This window comes from Rhinoderma darwinii, chromosome 4 (assembly GCF_050947455.1).
Source record: "Rhinoderma darwinii isolate aRhiDar2 chromosome 4, aRhiDar2.hap1, whole genome shotgun sequence".
NCBI classification, from domain to species: Eukaryota; Metazoa; Chordata; class Amphibia; order Anura; family Rhinodermatidae; genus Rhinoderma; species Rhinoderma darwinii.
The window spans coordinates 34639697-34660087 of NC_134690.1; the positions used below are offsets into that span (position 1 = coordinate 34639697).

The 20391-nt window shown below is 46.2% G+C and overlaps 1 protein-coding gene across 1 annotated transcript; it reads left to right on the plus strand.

Moving 5' to 3' along the window:
* The first annotated feature begins 4214 nt into the window (after positions 1 to 4214).
* On the plus strand, positions 4215 to 19237 carry LOC142760392 (embryonic protein UVS.2-like). Its single transcript, XM_075863577.1, has 6 exons — positions 4215 to 4257; positions 8490 to 8599; positions 8706 to 8931; positions 14948 to 15066; positions 15890 to 16112; positions 19013 to 19237. The coding sequence occupies exons 1-6, from the start codon at positions 4215 to 4217 to the stop codon at positions 19024 to 19026; spliced, it is 735 nt and encodes a 244-aa protein (XP_075719692.1). The 3' UTR covers positions 19027 to 19237.
* Positions 19238 to 20391: the final 1154 nt, after the last annotated feature.

Consider the following 20391-nt stretch of genomic DNA (forward strand, 5'->3'; position numbering starts at 1 on the left):
GGCCTCGTATCCCTGGGCGAGCATGGCACCACAGCAGGGTTTCGGTACCGGGTTTCAGGATCACTGGACGGACATCTCTAATGCGGGCACGGCAGATCTCTCCTCTGACGTTGGAAAACTTCTGCTGAGCACACGAATAGTCTGTTGGATTACTTTCTGCGCAGAGTGTGAAGCTGTTGGCAGGGATCGGTGTAGGGCATCTAGCATTTCCCCATAACAATTCCTTAGGATGTTCATTCCGAGCACCACTGGAGGCATGTCTTCATCATCGACCTTTACTACGATCACACCTTGCTGTGTTAGGTTAGTCTCTCCCACTTGAACGGTGGGTTCCCAGTAACCTTGCAGGGGTACTGTCTGACCATTGCTTGCAATAACATTCAGACAAACTTCTGGTGGCTGCATCAATAGGTCGCTGCTCCAGTATTTCTCAAACATGGCTTTCTGTATGGTGGTGACTTGCGAACCAGTGTCCAGCAGAGCTGTAAGGGGTACCCCATTAATGTGGATGGTGACTAATGGATGGGGCCCGACATACCTGGTCAGCCAATTTGGATCTTCTGGACCTAGTGTTCTTCCACCCGAGGGATGTTCTTTTGACCGCCAGCACTCTCTCTCCACATGACCACTTTTGTGGCAGTGTCTGCAGATGGGCCTTCCATGAGTATCAAACCTGTCTGTAGGCAATCTTCCAGATCTCCTGTAGTATCCCTTGCTCGCACTGTCAGTAGGACGACTCCTATGCTGTGGGGACTCACACTCTGGCTGAGGACGCATCTCTAACTGTTCAAGCTTATGACACACCTTCTCCAAGCTCTTAGTCAGGATTGCGACTTGGTCCTTTAAATCAGCCACTGCATCTGGAATCTGTACATGTGCACCCTGGGCAGCAAGGAGAGTATTTCCTGGAGACACAGGACACATGAGCTTAGCATCTCCATAACTGTCAGCAGGACATGCGGCAAATGTGGTTGATTCTTGGTTGGGTTCTACCCCCAGGATTCTGATGGACAATTCTTTGAAATCCAGGAATGTACTTTCAGGATGTTGAGCAGACAGCATCTTTAGTTGACTTTTCAGAGACTTTGTTTCAGCTCCTTCAATAAACTGCTCCCGCAGTGTGTTATCTGCATTCTGTGCTTCACGTGGGTCCACTTCTATAATGGCCCTCAGTGCCTCCTGTAGGGATAAAGCATAGTCTCTAAGGGACTCACCGGGCTGTTGTTTCTTGCTAAAGAAGCGCATTTTCAATTCTGATACCGTCCTGGTTTCAAAGGTGACCAGTAGTCTTTCAAGAATCTGTTCTACGGTCTTTCGTTCTGCATGAGGCCATGACTTTACCTCTCTCAATGCAGCGCCCCCTAGCTGGCCAATGAGAATTTCCACCTTCTGTTGACACTGGATATAACCGGAACATAGCAAGCATTTTCCCTTTAAATTCTCTCAGGGTATGTGATTCACCTTTGTAGCGGGGGAGCCAGGGTGCTCCAAAATAATACGGCATGGTTAGTGGCATTATATGCCTGGTTGTGTGTGATCCACCTCGGCTGGGGGAGCCGTTATCGCTGTCGTCAGACATTTCTAATATAAATTCCTATCGTTGCCCCTAGCAACGAGATGCTCAGTAGCAGAATGTGTAGTAAGTCTCTTATTTGTGCTCACTGATGTGATAAGTTCATCTTTACTTGGGCTGAATTGTAAAAACTTTCAGCGGTACTCACTGTTTTGGAGCTGGAACCTCTTTCTCTGTCTTTTTGGAATATAAGCGGCCGCTGTGACTCAGATTCTGTACTTTTCATCTACTTCCGGTGGTTCCGGCTGGTTTCTCCTTCCCCACTGCAACAGTAGGTAGGAACGTTGGTTCCACTGTAGTCATCTGTAACATGTGGTTCCTTGCTGTTGCTGGGCAGATTCTCTGCTTTCCCGCCTTCAAGTGAGCGGGGGTGGAGCTAAGAGCAGTTGTGATGCAGCAAACAATTCAATGCAAACAGTCTCTAATGTCACTTTTGTTCTGCTAAAACAATGATCAATTCAATGTAAAAGTCTCTAATCACATTCACTGTCAGTACAGCAATTTCCATCACAAGTTCCATAAGTAACACACAGTCTTTCCAAGATGGCTGCTTAACCCCACATGTGCTGGTGATAATTTCTTGCAACAATAAAGTCTCTTTAGCAGGCACAGAGGTGTGTTCATCCTGTTCGTGACGCCAATTTATGTGCAACAGCCCGATGGGGATGAGGGAAAGTGCGGAGACCAATGTTGGGAGTTGTAGTACTCACGGTGGCTGTAGTCCTCTCACACTCCTGCGGAGCTGGCACAGTGAAGGAGGGGGATCTGCATATGTATGGGTGGTAGTTGTTGATTCCCCCTGGGGCACACCCTGTGGTGCTGTCTCCTGGTGGATGGGATATGGGGTGCCCTTGTTGTTAGTGGGTGCAGTGCAGAGTAACACGCAGGAGACGGTGATGTAACTTGGTATAATAATAACTCACAGATTCTTTACTGGAAGATTGCAGGCTGCAGCTTGGTTCCACATAGAAGTTATTATCCAGCTAGGGCAGGCGGGATGAGTCAGGCTGAGACAGTTTCCTATCTGCAAGCAGCAAAATGAACTTTCTTCTCTCTTGCTTTCCTTCCCTTTAAGCAGGTTTGTTTCCCTGTATTAATTTCTAGTTCAGGCCAGAAGCTTTCTGAACTAAATATGCTGTGAGGCCAAGTATTATCTCAGCTCTCCTCACAGGCTGTCTACCCTCGTTCCTCTCCTGGAACCGACTCCTCTACAACTTTCTGCTGCAAAGCCTCATGGGAACTGCCTCCGACCCTCCTCTCCAGCCACACCCTTTACAGGCTGGAAAAATAGATTGTAATGACAATTCTGCATCACTAGGTGGCAGCATAACACAACATATAACATTATGTTCAATGCATTACAATGTAAACAATACTCCTCTATGGTATTGTCAGGACACTACATATGGACACGCTGGAACATATATACTGTACACACATAAAGACAGATATTTAGACATACAGGCAAATATACATACACACATCTTGAACATACACATACAGGTAAATATATAGACGTACAGACACATATACGCACACACACCGGCAGATAAATACACAGACCGGAACATATACAAATACATAAAAGGCACAAATATACAAGCACAAAGGACACATTCACAAACAGACCCATATATACCCACACAGGCACACATGTACACAACACAGATAATGTAGTAGATGTTACCTGCTGTCCTATGTAACAACACAGATAACACACAGTGATAACTCTCTGAGTACAAATAATGAAGTAGATGTTACCTGCAGTCCTATGTAACACCACAGATAACACAGTGATAACTCTGAGTACAGATAATGTAGTAGATGTAAGAGACAAACACATGCAGAGACACAGACAGACAGAGACACACACACACACACACACACACACACACACACACACACTGTAACATATAGACATACAAACACAGAGACACACACACTGTATTCACACTACACAGACATATACACACAGACACTCACCATGTCTCCTTGCTGACAGGTCAGGACGGGCTGTGGGCGGAGCTTCCGCTCTGCTTCAAGGCGTGTGTGTAGAGCACAGAGGCAGATGCTGGAAGGCTGCAGCACGGGAGTGGACCTGTCCCCGGACCTGTGTCTCATCTGACCTCATGTCACTGATGTGAGGTCAGGTGACAAGTCAGGTGACTGGACTGGTCCACTCCCTGGCCGTCACAGACCCCAGTCAGAACGCCGTAATTTCCTGGCTCTTCCTAAAGCGGCTGCAGGTGTCCGACATACGGGGCGCCTGTCAGCAGCGATCAGCTGCTCTTCGGTGCACCCCCTTTCCCTACCACCGGGTTGCGCCCCGGGCACATGCCCCGCCTGCCCCCCCCTAGCTACGCTTCTGATCTCAGTATGCCCCAACAACAGACAATATGGTCAGACAGCCCTGGGGTCCCTCAATGGATCCTAGGCTGTCTGGCCATACAAGTTTTGGGCTTAGATCGAGTCACAGGGATTTTCTGTGATGCGATCAAAGGGCAGTCCCCCCTCCTCTTATTTACTTTGAATGCCGCAATCAGCTTTGATTGTGCAAGGAGTTAACCTCTTCTCTCCGCCATTGGAGTGGGTCTGCGGCTGTCTATTATAGCCGTTGCCCCGCTCTTGATCGCTCACGGACATGACTGTAACACAGGACGAGAATGCTCGTCCTACTGCGCAAAGTACCCGCCACTCAGGACGAGTATTCTCATCCTGAGTCGGCATGTAGTTAATCTCTATATGTTATGTCTATGGCTGGGCTAGATCAAGGTGTGTGGAGGTCCCTGAGTAATATGGGTCCCTAGCAGGGACGTAACTAGGAAACACTGGGCCCTATAGCAAACTCTTAAATGGGGCCCCCTCAGGTGCCACACGCAGCCCCCCTTATAGATAGTGCCACCCATAGATTGGGCCATACAGCCCCCCTGTAGACAGTGCTATACAGCCCCGCCTGTAAACAGTCACATCCCACTTGTAGATAGCGCCCCCTACCACCTCCCCCTTGTAGATAGTGCCATACAGCCCCTTGTGGATATCGGCATGAAACCCCCCTGTATATAACGCCATACAGTTCCCCCTGTATATAGTGCCACACAGCTCCCCTCCCATGTATGTAGTGCCACACAGCCCCCCTTAGTAGATAGCGCCACACAGTCACCCCTTAGTAGATAGTGCCACACACAGAACCCTGTAGATTGCGCCACACACAGCCCCCTGTAGATAGAGCCACAGCCCTCTTTCTTGCTGTGCCATACAGCCCCCCTAGTAGATAGTTCCACAAAGCCCCCTTAGTAGTGCCACACAGTCCCTTGTATATAGCACCACACAGCTCCCCCATGTGTATAGTGCCACAAAGCTCCCCCTTGTGTATAGTGCCACACAGCCCCCGAAGTAGTACAAGGCAATGTCACATCCGAAAAAGTTATATCAGCCAGGGGGAATGTCAATCAAACATGGAAAGGTGAGTTTGGAGGCAGGACTATGTGACTCTTCAGGATAGCGGCACCACCCCATGACCCTTTAATGAGTAATTAGCATATGGTGTGCGCCGTCTAAAAGTGGATTTTATAGATTTTTGCTGCGTCTGAAAAAACAACATACATTCGGAAATATTGTCAGGTCATGTATTACCGCATGGTGGCGGTTCAAGGGGTTAAAACTACCAGACAGGTTTCCATTAAATATACAATGAATAAAAAACAATTGTATGTGCCCTGCAATTTCGTTATTATAAATATATCCTATATAATTACAGCACCAGAACAAAGCTCAGTACATAAATACAGCACTAGAACCAAGCTCATACATATATACGTCACGAGAACCAAGCTCATACCTATATACGGCACAAGAGCCAAGCTCATACCTATATACGGCACAAGAGCCAAGCTCATACATATATACAGCACCAGAACCAACCTCAGTACTTAAATACATAACTAGAACCAAGCTCTGACATATATACAGCACTAGAACAAAGCTCAGTACATATATACAATAACAGAACCAAGGTCAGTACATATATACAATACCAGAACTAAGATCAGTACATAAATGCAGCCCCAGAACCAAGCTCAGTACATAAATACAGCACCAGAACAAAGCTCAGTACATAAATACAGCACCAGAACAAAGCTCAGTACATAAATACAGCACCAGAACAAAGCTCAGTACATATATACATCCCCAGAACAAAGCTCAGTACATATATACAGCACCAGAACCAAGCTCAGTACATAAATACAGCACCAGAATCAAGCTCAATACATAAATACAGCACAAGAACAAAGCTCATACATATATACAGCAACAGAACAAAGCTCAATACATAAATACAGCCCCAGAACCAAGCTCAATACATAAATACAGCACTAGAACCAAGCTCATACATATATACAGAACGAGAGCCAAACTCATACATATATACAGCACCAGGACAAAGCTCAGTACTTAAATACAGCATCAGAAACAAGATCAGTACATATATACAGCACCAGAGCAAAGCTCAGTACATATATATAGCCCCAGAAGCAAGCTCAGTACATATATACAGCACTAGAACAAATACAGCTATATTTAGTGCAACCCCTGCCGTATAGGTTTGTATGGCGTAAAACTGCAGCTCCCAGCATGGCCCAAACAATGGTAAGGATATGCTGGGAGATGCTGTTTCAAAAAAAAAAAAATCAATCCACCCATCATCTCGCTGCAGATCATACAATGACTACAGTGCTGATTAGAGGCAGAATAAACATTTTTATTAAGTGACTCACCGGTGCCGTCTCAGATTCTAGTTCTTTTTCTCTTTTCTTCTCCCACCAATCCAGACCTCTATGATGGATTTCTCCCGGCCACAACCCATTTCTGCAGTTTTCAGCTCAGATGTCTACAGCTTCTCACTTTCAAAACATTTCTGCACCTATAAAAGAAGATAAATTCTCAACACCTCTAAATATAAAAGTGCCATACACTGCACCTCTAACTATAAGAGCACCATACACTGTGTCCCTGATTATTATAGTATCATACACTGTGTACCACATACACATCATGCCCCCTGTAGTTAGTGCCCCCATAGCCCCCCTGTAGATAGTAACCCCCATAGAGCCTCTATAGATAGTGCCCTACATAAAAGCCCCTGTAGATAGTGCCCCACATACAGCCCTCTGTATATAGTGCCCAAATATAAACTCTAGAACTGCAATGCAATAGTGCTAACCACTGAGCCACCGTGCTGACCTACATATAGATAGTGCCACACAGCTAACCCACCCCTGTATATAGTGTCCCACATATAGCCCACCCCTATAGATAGGGCCCTACAAATAGCTCCCACGATAGTTCTCCACATATAGCGCACCGCTGTATAGTGTCCCACATATAGCCCACCCCTGTAGATAGTGCCCTACATATAGCTCCCCCATATATAGTGATCCACATCCCCACACATAGACCCACCCCTGTAGATAGAGCCCCACTGTAGATAATGCTACTCAGTTTTAGTAGAAAAAAAAAATGTTACATACTCACATGATCCCGTTCCGTCCAGTGGCAATGCAGATCTGCTATCTTTTGAGCTGGTCTGCTGGAGCTGAACGACGCAGGCGGCACTTCGTTGAAAGGCGCTGCTTGAAAGGGCAGAATGACTTGCCCCGTCAATCAGTGCCCTTCAACCACGGAAGCGGCGTGATTACGTCATTGTGCCGCTAGCGTCATTGAAAGGCGCTGATTGGCGGGGCAAGTCATTAGACGCAGGTACAATTATCGCTATAGACGCAGGTACAATTACTGCAAAAGGGGGTGGCTGCCGCTAGCACCGGGGCCCCCTCCGGTGCTAGCGGCGCCACCGGGCATGAGAGGGCCCGTGCCGCCCAGACCATAAATGTTAGAGGCTCGGCGGCGCGGGCCGTGCAGTAGCGTCGCTACCGCCGTAGCAGCCATAACGGTTGCTAGCGGCGCCATCGGGCATATGGGGAGGGGGCGTGTTGGCGGGCAGCACGGGCCCCCTCATGCCAAGGGCCCCGTAGAAGCCACTACGGCTGCTACAGTGGTAGTTACGCCACTGGTTCCTGAACTATCCTTTTTATTTGTGGAAGGAATTAATACTATCTTAGAAAAAAAGAAAAAGCTACAGTACAGATGCAAAATGAAAATAATATAGCTACACTATATTTAAAGATTACAAATGGTATCACAATCTATCACAACAACCATGCAGCATTAAAATAATACCACCATAAAGTGCTCGGACAATGGCATAACAATGCCCAAACAACAGCATTATATTGTGCCAAAATAATATTGCCATATAATGCCCAAATAATACCTCTATATACGACCTATATAATAAATATCACTGAACCTGCTGATTTGGGCAGTCTGGTGACTTTCAGAAGATAAGTGCTGCCAGAGAGTTCTGCTATTGGCCAATATCTTCCTCCCTATTGAAATAGACATGCACACTTGTTTGATCTGAGCATGCATGCTTATGGGGAAACGGAAGAAATAGATATATCACCTGAACGCGTGTTGTGCCGACTATCTTGTGTGTATAGTTATGGTATCAGAGACTTGTAGCACCCTGCTATGATTTGTCATGGGGAGAGTGGTGAAGGCCCCTGGATGGTGAAGGGCATTTGCCCATTTTGCCTCCCCTATAATCCAGCTGTGGTTTGAGGGTATGTATGTGTTTTAACGTCCTTCTGTTTTCCGTGTCCTTTTCTTTGCTGGGTCTTCAGGATTCTCATGGCTTCTGTGATTGCATCCACCCATCCACTTGTTGTCCTCTTCTTTTCCCTGCTTCTCTTCTGGGCATAATTATGTTTTCCAATGAATTGTTAGTTTTCATATTTTTTATGCATTTATGCTGCAAGGTTAAGTATGATTTCATGACAAATTTTGTATTTTTTTTAAGATGTGTGTTCAAGAAAGTTTGTGAAATTATCAGGAACTTTCATCTATAGCTCAACTCTATCAAGCCAAGGAGGACCCAGCTGCTTTTATCTTATACAATCTTGCTACAAGGTACATATTAAATATCAAACAAACATCTGTTGTATTAAATACTTTTCCTGAACAAAAGCTTATTGGCTTTGAGCTTACACTGTTACTTCCTTCTCTTCCATCCCAGGTTTCCCTGCAGCTCAATGACATCAATATCTTATCATCTCCTGACTGTGATGATGCCTACATTAAAGTCTATGATGGAGTCAGTAAATCATTGCGTCTTCTGCTGGACAAGACATGTGGAAGCAACGTAGTTCCACCTCTAATTTCATCCGGATTTTACATGCTGATAGAGATTGTGAACAACCAGCCATCAGTTGAGAGCACATTTAGTGCTTCCTATCAATCAGGTAAGTGTCCTCCACTTTTCAAATCCACCTAAACAAAAACATGCTTGTAAGGGGGTGATACGGCCCTTCTAAAGTGAACTGTCTTCCCTGTGCATCTTCCATGTTTAGTGGTATTTTTCTTCTGTATTATCCTGTGTATGCCTGTCATATTATTAGCAGCCACAAGGTGTCACTGCAGGACGAGTGTCTGAGGAGACAGAGCTGGGTGACAGGAAGTGGAAGTGAGGGAGAGGGAGGTGACTGAGGGGGAAAGAAAGAGAGAGGACTTGTGTGACAGAGAGGGGGCACAGTGACCAGGCTGCCGCCATTTGTAGGAGAAGGATCCTTGGCTCAATGTTCCTGGAGGAGGACTAGCTGGACATTCACTACAGCTCAGCAGTGTCAGGAGACACAAGGGAAAAGATGTCGTCTTCTTCAACAGAGGAGCAGAAAGCAGAGGTAAGGGTGGTATGCCGCGTGGTAGTGAGTAGCTCTCACTCTGACCCGCGGAGGCGCACGCGGTAATATATCCGCCGGACTCACGCCGTAGCCAAAGGGCGAGGGGCATAGCTTCCACCTTTGGGGATTCCGCAGTGTGAGTGGTAGCACCACAGTGATCCGCGGAGACGGCCCATTTCCTTCTTGAGACCCGCCGGGCCGGGTCAGTGAGCGCCAGGCGCAGCCACCCATGAGCTGGTAGGACTCCCACGAGGGCGAGTGCCTCAGCTACTGAGAGACTTGATTTGAATACTGTATTGTCGTTATTTGGCCTGTTTGAAATTGTGATTTTCAGTAAACCGTTTATTTGAAAAGAACTGAGTAGTGTTGTGGTGTCCACGTTTAGTCTTACCTAACTCGTGGCGTCACGAACAGGATGAGCCAACCAGGAACTTCAGCGGAGTCTGCCATCAGTGCCCCAGGCCCACCCCCAATTCTGTTCCCTATGGGGGCAGCCATGTTAAATGTGCCCAAATATGACGGAAAGAGTGTGACGCTGATGGATTGGGCCGAGAGGCTACGAGCAGCGGCCCGACTCTACCAAGTACCTCCCCCACACCAAGCGGATCTCGCGTTGAGCCTGCTAGAAGGAGATGCTCGTGCAGCAGTAGTAGTCCTCCCAGTCAGTCAAAGAGCGACCCTGGAAGACATCATCACCAGGCTCGAAACCCTATACGGAGACACTACCTCAGTTACCGATTTACGGAAAAAATTCTATACCCGTAGTCAACGGGAAGATGAATCCGTCCAACAGTACTCGGTTGCACTCCAACGATTGTGGAACCGACTTAGCAAGAAAGATCAAGAGGGGTGCGCGGCTGTCCCTGACCCGGACAGGGTGCTGCGGGACCAATACTTGTCTGGGTTGAAGAATAGAGCGCTAAGAAGGAGCCTCAGAGACTATATACGGACGGAGCCGCATACCGCCTTAGTGGACCTAGTTCGAGAGGCCATAGAGTGGCAGCACGAGGGAGAGGATGGTGCTCACGTTAGTGTACACAACTCGACCGAAAGGGGACCGCCTCCGAAAATGGACCCCACACCAGAGAGTGCTTTCCTCCGAGACTTTGCCAGGGATGTGAGGGAGCTCATGAGGGAGATGAGAGAAGAGATCAACCAGCTGAAGGCGGCAAGTTCTACCCGGGAGGACCGTCCTCGGCAGAGATTTGATCCGGCCGAAATTCGCCGGTGTTGGGAATGTGGCCGACCAGGACACCTGGCAAGAGACTGTCATGCCCCTAGGATGAAACGGCCACCTTTAAACTAGAAGGACCCGCTGCTGAGGGCCGGGTGGCGGAAGTTCCTTGTAGAGGCCCTCTATCATCCACACAGAGAGCTATTGGGTGCTGCACAGGAAAACCAGCAGTACAGCACAAGGTGTGGAATCTTAGCCAAGTGGAAGGAAAGTTTATTTCTAGTCAAGTAAAAGGGACGGTGAAGTGGTTTCATGTCCGAAAGGGCTACGGTTTTATTCGCCGAAGTGACCATAAAGGCGATGTGTTTGTCCACTGGTCTGCTATAAAGAGGAGCAACCCCCAGAAGTCTCTGCGCAGCGTTGGAGAAGGAGAGATGGTAGAATTTGATGTAGTGGGAGGAAGAAAGGGCACTGAAGCTGCCAATGTCACAGGCCCCGGTGGTGTTCCAGTTAAGGGAAGCAGATTTGCCCCTGACCGGCGGCGACCCCGTCGGCCCTTTCACCAGCTCAGGTCAGAGAGTTTAGAGGAATCGAGAGACCCGGCCATAGGTCAAGTGTCAAGTCAAACGTCTCGTGACCAGCCATCCCTCCTTTCCCCTGCAGCTGCGGAATTCACACCAGCAGTCTTGCAACGTCCGATGTTGGTAGCAGCCAACAAGCCAGGACCAGGATTGATTACTAAAGAACCACCGTTTCAACAGCCTTTCGTCTGTTCAACTGACCAGCCTAAAGATCAGCGGGACCTGTCGACCGTAAGACAACCGGATGTAGTGGGATTCCAAGAGGTCGACAAAAAGGAGAACACAGCTCTACAAGGATGGGGAACTGTAACCGCTACAGAAATGAATGCCTGGCTAGCCTCTGTGAGTGCAAGGGACTGCACTCGTAAAAGCCGGGGGAAGTGTAAGGGGGTGATACGGCCCTTCTAAAGTGAACTGTCTTCCCTGTGCATCTTCCATGTTTAGTGGTATTTTTCTTCTGTATTATCCTGTGTATGCCTGTCATATTATTAGCAGCCACAAGGTGTCACTGCAGGACGAGTGTCTGAGGAGACAGAGCTGGGTGACAGGAAGTGGAAGTGAGGGAGAGGGAGGTGACTGAGGGGGAAAGAAAGAGAGAGGACTTGTGTGACAGAGAGGGGGCACAGTGACCAGGCTGCCGCCATTTGTAGGAGAAGGATCCTTGGCTCAATGTTCCTGGAGGAGGACTAGCTGGACATTCACTACAGCTCAGCAGTGTCAGGAGACACAAGGGAAAAGATGTCGTCTTCTTCAACAGAGGAGCAGAAAGCAGAGGTAAGGGTGGTATGCCGCGTGGTAGTGAGTAGCTCTCACTCTGACCCGCGGAGGCGCACGCGGTAATATATCCGCCGGACTCACGCCGTAGCCAAAGGGCGAGGGGCATAGCTTCCACCTTTGGGGATTCCGCAGTGTGAGTGGTAGCACCACAGTGATCCGCGGAGACGGCCCATTTCCTTCTTGAGACCCGCCGGGCCGGGTCAGTGAGCGCCAGGCGCAGCCACCCATGAGCTGGTAGGACTCCCACGAGGGCGAGTGCCTCAGCTACTGAGAGACTTGATTTGAATACTGTATTGTCGTTATTTGGCCTGTTTGAAATTGTGATTTTCAGTAAACCGTTTATTTGAAAAGAACTGAGTAGTGTTGTGGTGTCCACGTTTAGTCTTACCTAACATGCTGGAAAAATAACTACCAAGGTAGCAGGCATGGGAGCTGCTATGTGGCCCAGCAGCTAAGGGGTCCTCACAGGGGCATAGATTCAGGGGGTGCAGAGGTAGCAGTTGCACCCGGGCCCTGGAGACTGAGGAGGCCCAAAATCCCCTCAGCCACATAAGAGGACACCAGTATTATAAATGATATACGGTAGGTGGGGGAGCTGTGAAAGATTTTGTATTGGGGCCCAGTAGTTTCAAGTTACGCCTCTAGGTCCACCTCCACTTATTGGTGAGGTGCAGTAAGTGATCGCTGTGGAAGAGTAGGGGCAGTGCCGGCTCCAGGTTTATGTGGGCCCTTGGATGACAGACTTAGTAGGTCCTTTTGTGGGGGAACTCATGGTGGCAGTAAAATGTCAAACGTCACTTTGTGCCCCCATATAGACGTTAGGCCCTGTTTATGCCCCAATATAGAAGTTAGGCCCCCCGTTTGTACCCCCATAAATTTAGCGCACTCTGTAGATACTGCCACACAGCCCCCCTATCAGGTAGTGCCACACAGCCCCCTCTCCCTGGTAGTGCCACACAGCCCCCCCCTGGTAGTGTCACACAGCCCCCTCCCTGGTAGTGCCAATCAGCCCCCTCAGGTAGTGCCAATCAGCCCCCCTCCCAGGTAGTGCCACACAGCCCCCCTCCCAGGTAGTGTCACACAGTCCCCTCCTCCCCGGCAGTGCCACACAGCCCCCCTTCCTGGTAGTGCCACACAGCCCCCCTCCCAGGTAGTGCCACACAACCTCCTCTCCCAGGTAGTGACACACTGTCCCCCACCCTGGTAGTGCTGCACAGCTCCCCTTCCTGATAGTGCCACACAGCCACCCTCCCTGGTAGTGCCACACAGTCCCCCTCCCTGTAGGTAGCGCCTTTGGGGTTCCCTGTAGGAGTGCAATACCCAGCCAGAGAATTGCCGACCCTTTGACTGGGGATTCCTCTCCAGGAGAAGCCCCTGATGTCACTGTCCATATATAGACAGTGTTGTCAGGGGCAACACCAGAGCTATAGTCCCGAGCAGAGCGCTACTAGTACTCTGCCTGGGAACCATGCTCTGCTCTTGACATCACTGTCCATATATGGATAGTGATGTCCGGAACAGAGCTTAAAGAGGCTCTGTCACCAGATTTTGCAACCCCTATCTGCTATTGCAGCAGATAGGCGCTGCAATGTAGATTACAGTAACGTTTTTATTTTTAAAAAACGAGCATTTTTGGCCAAGTTATGACCATTTTTGTAGTTATGCAAATGAGGCTTGCAAAAGTCCAAGTGGGTGTGTTTAAAAGTAAAAGTCCAAATGGGCGTGTATTATGTGTGTACATCGGGTCGTTTTTAATACTTTTACTAGCTGGGCGCTCTGACAAGAAGTATCATCCACTTCTCTTCAGAACGCCCAGCTTCTGCCAGATCACGCTGTGTCGTCACTCACAGGTCCTGCATCGTGTCAGACGAGCGAGGACACATCGGCACCAGAGGCTTCAGTTGATTCTGCAGCAGCATCGGCGTTAGCAGGTAAGTCGATGTAGCTATTTACCTGCAAACGCTGATGCTGCTGCAGAATCAACTGTAGCCTCTGGTGCCGATGTGTCCTCGCTCGTCTGACACGATGCAGGACCTGTGAGTGACGTCACAGCGTGATCTGGCAGAAGCTGGGCGTTCTGAAGAGAAGTGGATGATACTTCTCATCAGAACGCCCAGCTAGTAAAAGTATTAAAAACGCCCCGATGTACGCACATAATACACGCCTACTTGGACTTTTACTTTTAAACACACCCACTTGGACTTTTGCAAGCCTCATTTGCATAACTACAAAAATGCTCATAACTTGGCCAAAAATGCTCGTTTTTAAAAATAAAAACGTTACTGTAATCTACATTGCAGCGCCTATCTGCTGCAATAGCAGATAGGGGTTGCAAAATCTGGTGACAGAGCCTCTTTAAGTCCTGGGCAGAGCGCTAATAAAGGCTCTGCTCCGGTACTCCAGCTCTGAGGAAGCCCCTGATATCTCTGTCCATATATGGATACTGATGTCAGGGGCAACCCCAGAGCCAAAGATCCCGGGAAAAGCGATACTAGCACTCTGCCTGGGACACTGCTCTGCTCCTGACAACACTGTCCATACATGGACAGTGATGTCAGGAGCTTTCCCAGAGACAGAGTCCCGCAGCAGAGCTGCTAGCACTCTGCCTGGGACTCCTTCTCTCCTCCTGAGATCACTGTCCATATATGTACAGTGATGCCGTGACGACGGGGCCCCACAAGGGTAGTGGGCCCTGCAACTTGCCCGGGTTTGCCAGGTGCTGACGCCGGCCATGAGTAGAGGGAATGGCAGTGGAAAATTAAATGCAGAACATTCATCCACCAAAGAAAGGACGAGAAACACCGGAGACCACTGAGGACTTCATGTCGTGAACTCACTTCCTGCTGAAAGTAGTCATGGTAAAGTGGGAACCCATTTAAAGTTTTGATATGAGACCCCATAACTCTGTTTTACACCCCTACTTGTTCTTCTGGATTATTATAGACAAGAAAAAGTGACTACTATGACTTTTTTTAAACTTACACACTAAAAAGTTATGATTTAAACAAACCGAGAATGAACACTAAGTCAAATTCTTTTCACATAGTGAAATACGGAGAGACCTTCGTGGCGCAAACCGGGATTGTGAAATCTCCAGGATTTCCTAATATATATCCAACCCTTCTGGACGTTGTATACAGCATCATAGCCCCTGAAGGATATACGGTAAAAAGTTACATCTCAAAGGCTGATAATGTCTCATGATTTTCATTAGGTTTGAAGTGTGACTGGACATTTACATCACATTCCAAAAAGTACAATCCCACATTTCTGATTGACTCAAGATATTTGTTGTTATCGATGCAGTCTGTTTATCATAATATTAGATATGAAAATAATGTCAATGTTGATTTTACGCAACAAAAATCATTGTTTAAAGCATTGCTTCTCAAACTGTGAGTTGGGCCTATACCCAGTTGCACACGACCAGTGCCACTAGGACCATAGCATTCGAGTGGCACCTGAATTGTGGGTGAATTGGGTCCATGAACAAGTGGGTGAATTGGGTCCATGAACAAGGACCCGATGTTCCGATCCATGGAAAGAGAGAACATGTCCTATCTTTCCACGGACGGGACTCGGGCGGCATGACGGTCTTGTGCAAGGGCCCTAACTGGTGAGGTGCCATACAGTTCCTTACAGGGCACTGCATGCCTGCCAAACACCCCAGATTCCACAGGACAGGAGGGAACTTCTACATTTCTTCTTGTGGCAAAAAAGGCCGGGGGCGACTGGGTACAGTGACTGATAATGGGCACTGTGGCTTACATGTGGGCGCTGTGTGGCCTGTTATCCAGCACACTTTCCACATGACATCCATATGCCCATATTTTGGTATGGATGTCGACCACTAGTGACGCCCACTTTTTGAGAAGCAGTGGTGGCATAGTCAAAATATCAAATTGACAATCACCCCATTGTACTGTATTGTAATTCCACCAATCCCAGACTCACGCATACATCCTTTACATGTTTGTTTTTTTAACAGGTGGTTCTAAACTTCCTATTTTTTTGGATTCAAAATTCACCAAAATGCATCCCAGAGTATTTGATAATTAGAGATGGTCCGTTAACCACATCCCCAATCCTGGGCACATATTGTGGACGTCTTGACAACATACAGGTGGCGTCTACTGGCAATATAGTACTTCTACAGTTCCACAGTGGGAATCTTATTGAATATAATGGGTTTTATGCAAAGTATAAGTTTGGTAAGTGAGATCAGATATTTGTTGAACCACGTTGAGCAGTTTTCAAATTATTTTACCAGCCACTGTCATATTTCAGACCTTACTGACCACACAAGTATAGCTGTATGGGTATTGTCCTTTCCTTGTACACCAAGGTTGAGGCCATAAAATGTCAATGACGTAAATGGGTTGCCTAATAAAGACAAGTCCTGGTCATATACCCTATGAGGACCTCATGGAGTGGGGTTCCTCACTTGGGACTCTTTATGAGCCAGAACAGAACACAGATACAAAATGGAAAAGGGGAACACACTTTACCTGATCAGATACAAATAGATCATGCTTTATCCCACAGTGATATTCATTTGTGGAAAACCTAGATAAATTAATCTTTGACGTGCATATCTCCCTAAGTGATAAAAGTAACCTGTAATTACAAATAGGACAAAAAGTGAAATAGTCAGACATTTTTGAGGCTATGGTCAACCGTTTTAGGTTATTGAACTATTTACAAGTCTAAAAACCTTCACTGCTCCCCCCATGTTTGTAAATCGTGTGTATATTAGTATACAAAGATAGGGTACACACCTATTCCCAGGTAGAAATACCTGGGAACAACAGTCCATACCCACCCTGGGAACCAGAAATACCAATGAATTGTGTTAGGGTGTCTACTCTTTTGAACGGACGCCATAGCTCTACACTACAACTAATTTTGTCATTTTGGTTACTGACTGTATAGTTTTATTAAAGGAGATGCCTGGTTCCCCCACAGATCCCAGCTGATTCCCGGGGGGTCCAAACAGCAGGACATCCTATGATCAGCTTATTAATTGTGGACCCTTCTAGCAAAAAGAGATTGTCCAACGTGGACAACGCCTTTAAAAATCCATTCTGTGACAATATTGGTTGTTCACTACCAAAGTCGCCGACCTGCCTGCATGGTTCCTAATTATTCTAAAACAATTCATGCTAAAGAATGACTTAAACTGTATTTCACAGGGGACCTGAACTCTGAATACATTCCATTGGCAAACGCATGCATCTCACTTATATGTATATTTTATAGTGATGTGTATATATATATATATATATATATATATATATACACTTCCGTTCAAAAGTTTGGGGTCACCCATGAAAAGTCACACTTATATTTATCAAATGAGTTGCAAAATGACTAGAAAATATAGTCAAGACATTGACAAGGTCAGAAATAATGATTTATATTTGAAATAATAATTTTCTCCTTCAATCTTTGCTTTCGTCAAAGAATGCTCCATTTGCAGCAATTACAGCATTGCAGACCTTTGGCATTCTAGCTGTTAATTTGCTGAGGTAATCGGGAGAGAAATTTCACCCCATGCTTCCAGAAGCCCCTCCCACAAGCTGGATTGGCTTGATGGGCACTTCTTGCGTACCATACGGTCAAGCTGCTCCCACAACAGCTCTATGGGGTTGAGATCTGGTGACTGCGCTGGCCACTCCATTACAGATAGAATACCAGCTGCCTGCTTCTTCCCTAAATAGTTATTGCATAATTTGGCGGTGTGCTTTGGGTCATTGTCCTGTTGTAGGATGAAAATGGCTCCAATCAAGCGCTGTCCACAGGGTATGGCATGGCGTTGCAAAATGGAGTGATAGCCTTCCTTATTCAAAATCCCTTTTACCTTGTACAAATCTCCCACTTTACCAGCACCAAAGCAACCCCAAACCATCACATTACCTCCACCATGCTTGACAGATGGCGTCAGGCACTCTTCCAGCATCTTTTCAGTTGTTCTGCGTCACACAAATGTTCTTCTATGTGATCCAAACACCTCAAACTTCGATTCGTCTGTCCATAACACTTTTTTCCAATCTTCCTCTGTCCAATGTCTGTGTGATTTTGCCCATATTAATCTTTTCCTTTTATTAGCCAGTCTCAGATATGGCTTTTTCTTTGCCACTCTGCCCTGAAGGCCAGCATCCCGGAGCCGCCTCTTCACTATAGACGTTAACACTGGCGTTTTGCGGGTACTATTTAATGAAGCTGCCAGTTGAGGACCTGTGAGGCGTCTATTTCTCAAACTAGAGACTCTAATGTACTTGTCTTGTTGCTCAGTTGTGCAGCGGGGCCTCCCACTTCTCTTTCTGCTCTGGTTAGAGCCTGTTTGTGCTGTCCTCTGAAGGGAGTAGTACACACCGTTGTAGGAAATCTTCAGTTTCTTGGCAATTTCTCGCATGGCATAGCCTTCATTTCTAAGAACAAGAATAGACTATCGAGTTTCACATGAAAGCTCTCTTTTTCTAGCCATTTTGAGAGTTTAATCGAACCCACAAATGTAATGCTCCAGATTCTCAACTAGCTCAAAGGAAGGTCAGTTTTATAGCTCCTCTAAACAGCAAAACTGTTTACAGCGGTGCTAACATAACTGCACAAGGGGTTTCAAGTGTTTTCTAATCATCCATTAGCCTTCTAACACAGTTAGCAAACACAATGTACCATTACAACACTGGAGTGATGATTGCTGGAAATGGGCCTCTATACACCTATGTAGATATTGCATTAAAAACCAGACGTTTGCAGCTAGAATAGTCATTTAGCACATTAACAATGTATAGAGTGTATTTTTGATTAATTTAATGTTATCTTCATTGAACAAAACTGTGCTTTTCTTTCAAAAATAAGGAAATCTCTAAGTGACCCTAAACTTTTGAACGGTAATTGTATATATATATATATATATATATATATATATATATATATATATATATATATATATACATATACACACATATTAAGAAAATTGTAGAAAAAGTGTCATTGTACATGACAAATATTTGCAGAATGCTGTCTGATTGTGTTACATCTCACCCATCATAGGTTTCTGTATTTTTTGGGCTACGATAAAGCTGAGCATTTCTTTCCTCTCTTGCAGTGCCAATCAGCTAATATGCAGGATGGCACCAGGACCGTACGATCCTTAGAAGAAAACCAAGATTGGGATATACGAAAAGGAATGTTCATGTTTAACCTTTTGTTTTTTCTTTATAGACAGTGGTAATAAATTCTTAATATAATAATGTAATGATCTTAGTTTACAATGTATGTAACATTCATATTGTATGTGGTGTTTACATGAATAAAGGGGGTCAAAAAGTTAATAAAACTTGCTTTTTTTGATAACACTGCGGTTCCAGATTGTGCTGTAGTTGGTAAGTACACTCTCAACGGGTCACCTGTAGATGACATTGAGCATATCATCATGTACATACTTTAAAGGGAACCTGTCACCAGCATTTCACCTATTGAACTCTCCTCACCCCTCTCTGGCCGCTCCTATCAAAAATTCATTGCCGTTATCCCCTCTCCTAAACTCCTCCTCCAACTGTAAATAACGGTCTGCAAACATTTTGCACCTTTTATCGTAATAATCCGGTGTCCCTTTGTGCGCACACCCCAGAAGAGGACATCAATGCACAAGCGCAGTATTTTGTGTTCTGGGGAAGGCGAGGAGCTGTCAATCAAAAGTAAGGAGGAGTGGTGAACTCGTAAAGACTTGAGGAATGAAGATATGACTCTTTTCAAACGAAGATTTGACTCTTTTATGCTCATTAGCATACGGTGTGGGAACACTAAAAAACTGACTACTAAAGCTACAGAGCCGACTAAGAAGACAATTATAAGTTATATAGAAATGATTTTTCACCCACTACCACCTGGTATTGCTGGTTTAATAGGTGAAATGCTGGTGACAGGTTCCCTTTAACGCTTTGATATTTTTCATTATTCTAAAAAAACAACATAATTTGTGATACCACTTACTTAAAGGGTCAGTCTCAGGGCAACAGTCTCTGTCCATATGCAGGGCCGTATTTGGAGTTTGTGCTGCCCTAGGCACTTTTAGGGCTGACGCCCCCGATAGTGCAGCTTTTCCGCTGTCTTTACACTAAGTGTGGACATACCCTAAAATAAATGCTCAGTGCTACCCCACTAACATTCTCTCCCCTGCACCCCAAATGAACACTGGGGCTTATTTCCCCTATTAGTAACCCCTTTAGGACCCAGCCTGTTTTGGCCTTGTGGCACAGCTGAATTTTTCAAATAATGTGTCACTTTATGTGGTAATAACTTGGGAATGCTTTTACCTATCAAAGCGATTGTGAGACTGTTTTCTCATGACATATTGTACTTTATGTTAGTGGAAAAATTTGGTTGATAAATTCAATATTTATTAGTGAAAAACACCAAAATTTAGAGAAAATTTTCTGCTTGTAAAACAGATAGTAATACCACACAAAATAGTCACTAGTTAAC